Here is a 3,816-nt window from a genome sequence, read left to right as displayed (position 1 = left end):
TGAATATAAAAGAATGTAACTACTGACTATCTTTTATGAATTATTATCACAAATGTAATTAACCCTTTCATTATTGTTTAGGCATTTTGAAAATTTATTTGCACTGTGTTGTTGACGCCTATTGACATTTAACTAAGTACTGTCCTGTGCTGAGAAGATGACGAACGGGACGGCATAGAGGTAAGGGAAGTTAGCCGCTCTCACCAACTTTGATGCTACCGTCACGTGATGGATTAGTGATATGACCTTTTAGACCAATACTAAAAATGCCCGTGATCTGACTTTATGAGCATGTCCACTGCACCAATGAGACCCATATTCGTTCCGCTTGTCATCTTCTCAGCGTAGGACATTACGTATTGTCATTTAAAGCTATTAGCGCCTTCAGGCGTTCAACCAATATCGCTCAAATGATGCAGTAGGCGCCTTTAGGCATTCGGCATTTATTATCGATATTCATATGTATAATGTTTATACTTAAAGTATTAATATTGAAAAGTTTTCAGTTATTACTAAAATATTTAATGTTTATACTGAAAATGGAATAAAAAATTTGAATTCACCAAAAACTTTTCTTTAATACAATGCAATTTAGTTTTTCGGTGATTTCTATATATTTTCCACAAAATGCACGCTAAGGAAAAGTTTTGCGTCGTCTGTAACATCGATCCTAGCTGGACGTCTGTCGTCTGTTACGCCCATTCTATTAGACTGGGCCGCAGCGAAAGGATTAACAAATTAGAATCTATTATTAAGAACACTGTTATTTCCATAATACATTAATCATTGTAATTGATAGTAACTTATAATGAATGAAGAATTGTAAAAATGTATTTCAGTACCGCTTACATGTTAAACTTATTTACAGAATTATCATTAAATTCATTATGTTTTCCATTATATGTTTACAATAAATTGAGTAAGAATTGAAGACTTTAAAAACTAGCTAATTTCCTAGTTATTAACCCTTTGCACTCTAAAAACATTTTAATATTTTTTTTCATCAACTCTGTATTTAAAAATAGAATTTATGAGAAAAAATTTAGGAAGACCTGTAGAATATAATGAGAACTATAAATTTACTCGAACAAGATTCTAATAATTCACTCCAAACTACAATTAAACTACTAAGTTCAAAACTCTCTCTCTAAAATTCTATCTCTCGACTCTAACGCTCAATTCTTTCTACACTGACTCGCACTAGCATTTTCCACAACTATTTATCCTCGCATTCACGAATTCTATCTCTTTTATTCCATGCAGACATTCTTAGAAAATATTTAATCACATCCATCTGAAATCTTGAAAAGCCATACACCCTCAGTTTAAGCCATAAATTCAAGTGTTCGGTCCAAACACTCTTCGTTCACACCTCTAGCGCTCTGGCCGAAACAATCTAGACTTTTTCTCAAAAACATATACTGATAATTGACATTGTAATTATGTTTCTAATTATGTAATGTTGCCCTCATATAATTGTGTATAACGAGAAGATACAAAAATATTCATGCCAGCACAACTGGCAGTCCGAGTTGTCGGAGTGCAAAGGATTAATAATACATATAATAAATTAATTCAAATAAAGAATAATATGATACAAAATATACATATCTTACATATCCTCACCTTCACTTACAATTAATATTAAAACAACTTAAGTGCTGTTTACATTTTTTTGCTAAACCATCTGTTGAAGTCCAGTCTCAATAATAATTGAGCTAAATGTTCACCACTTGGTTGTGCACGTACTCTATTTAGTGTTTTAGTCAGCCAACCCATTAGACTTTCAAGGGTACCAGATAATGTTTTAAGTTCTTCTTTTTCTGTCAGCAGTAGATTGCCTACTTCCCACATTGATACTTGTAAGATAAAATCATCACAAAGTCGTAGTAAAAGTTTTATTAATTTATTTACCTATTAAAAATATTTATAAAGTAAATAAACAAATAATTATAAAATTGTTTGAATTAAAATACAACATACAGGATTTTTCCGTTCCATTGAATTTCCCAGTAAAAATGTTTGTGACATAACATTAGCCAAAAAAATGGAGTGCGCCCTTTGTACATCTTCAAAATTTCGTGTATTCTTCATATTTGTTTCCATTATAGTGTATTGGCTTTCTAATACATCTACTTGTAAATAATATTGTAAATTATCAATAATAAAAATTAAATTATTTCTTAACTGAATTACACCAATATCACTGTAACAAGGAAAATTATTAGTATTTAATCAAAAGTGGTTTTATTTAAACTTAAAGTATTCTGATTATTTCTTACATATTTTTATAATACATATGTTCGCTCCAAAGATTCCATAAATCAATTTGTGTTTTTTTAACTCTTAACAAAAATCTGAATAATGTGTTATAATCATTTAAAGCAGATGGACTAAATAATAAATGTAATGGCCATATGACTTTATATTTTAAAATAATCATACCCCATCCACGCCTTTCTACATTAAATAATATCAATTACATATCATTAACATTTTTGTTAATTTAAAGAATACAATACTTATTCAAAAGATGCCTTACCAATGGGGTCTTCACGCTCCTTTTCAGTAAACTCTGTACCTTCAACCTTAATATCATTTTCTTCTGTTGGAACTGGCACTATAAAATTAAAGCTGTCCATAGCATTTTCATCATTTAAATGCATTTTCCTTAATGCTATTTGGAAAGCAAGATTAATATCTCTAGATGTATGGTGTGTTGGAGATTTATTCAATATATGGGCTGTAAGTCTAATAAATTCAAGAAACAAATCACCACGTCCCATAAGGAAAAAATCTTTTACTAATTTTAGTTGTTGTACGAGCTGTGCTTCTTCAACAGCAACTCGCCATAAAAGTTCTGTTATACATTGCTTTAATTCATCAATTGTACACTCAAATTCAACAATATTAAAAATACATTTTTTTTGAAGATTCTGCAGCTTACGAAAATATTCATATTCCTTCTCTCCCCATAAAGAAGTTTCAATTTGATCAACTACAGCAAAATCTGTAAAGAAGAACAAGATTAATGATTTTAATATATATTTTAAATAATCTAAAATTTTTCAAATATAAATTACCCTTTCTCTGTCTTGGATCATTGCCAAACATTATAATAGTTTGCCCTATAGTCAAAATTTTACTTGCTAAAGATGGTCTAATGTAGGAAGGAAGCATGTCTATTTTAATATTATAGTTCCACATATCTGCATCAAATTTTGTATTTATTGCATCAACAAAATTATTTTTATTGTCTACTAATGTCAAACTATTCTGTGCATCTGATATTTTCTGAATGAAAAATTCATTGTACACGTCGTCTAAATGACCATACAAAAGCCAACTAGTTAAATGTTTATAAAAAACTATATGTACACAATGTGATATCCTAAATAAAATAAAGTAATTAAAAGAAGAGGATATAAAAATAAAATAAAACAATACAATAAAACACTTACTTTTCTATGGCAAACTTTACATCAGGGATACCAGTATGCACATTTTGGTGCAAACACTGTAGTAGTTTACAACCATGAATTTTTTGTGTACAAATCTAAAGTAAAATAAAAACATTTTTTATTAAAATAGTTTACAAGTCATTTTAGGTATATTATATTAATAATCTCTCTGTACCTCTCGTATAATGGCATTTAAAACAAAAAATAAGCATACATATTTTTGGATTCTACAAAGAATTAGTGATAATGGAGTATAACTATCACGAAGAACAACGTCTTCTAAATCAACAATCTCTTTGCGAAATGGTTCTAAAGCTTGATCTATTCCTTCACAAAGAGCTTGTAAATATAAACC

The 3,816-nt window shown here is 29.3% G+C and overlaps 1 protein-coding gene across 1 annotated transcript in view; it reads right to left on the bottom strand.

Annotated features, from left to right (window-relative positions):
• Positions 1–1,259: 1,259 nt before the first annotated feature.
• The window catches only part of LOC108571121 (gamma-tubulin complex component 4-like), a 2,829-nt gene continuing 272 nt past the window's right edge, over positions 1,260–3,816 (bottom strand). The window contains exons 2-8 of the mRNA XM_017933097.1: positions 3,637–3,816; positions 3,462–3,556; positions 3,084–3,391; positions 2,543–3,010; positions 2,283–2,460; positions 1,984–2,206; positions 1,260–1,914 (exon numbers count right to left, since the gene is read on the bottom strand). The exon at positions 3,637–3,816 is cut by the window's right edge and continues 16 nt beyond it. Coding sequence (XP_017788586.1) covers positions 1,666–1,914; positions 1,984–2,206; positions 2,283–2,460; positions 2,543–3,010; positions 3,084–3,391; positions 3,462–3,556; positions 3,637–3,816 — 1,701 coding nt within the window. The 3' untranslated portion in view covers positions 1,260–1,665. The remainder of the gene's footprint in view (positions 1,915–1,983; positions 2,207–2,282; positions 2,461–2,542; positions 3,011–3,083; positions 3,392–3,461; positions 3,557–3,636) is intronic.

This window comes from Habropoda laboriosa, unplaced genomic scaffold (assembly GCF_001263275.1).
Source record: "Habropoda laboriosa isolate 0110345459 unplaced genomic scaffold, ASM126327v1 scaffold106, whole genome shotgun sequence".
Taxonomy (NCBI): domain Eukaryota; kingdom Metazoa; phylum Arthropoda; class Insecta; order Hymenoptera; family Apidae; genus Habropoda; species Habropoda laboriosa.
This window is presented reverse-complemented; position numbering and strand designations above follow the sequence as displayed.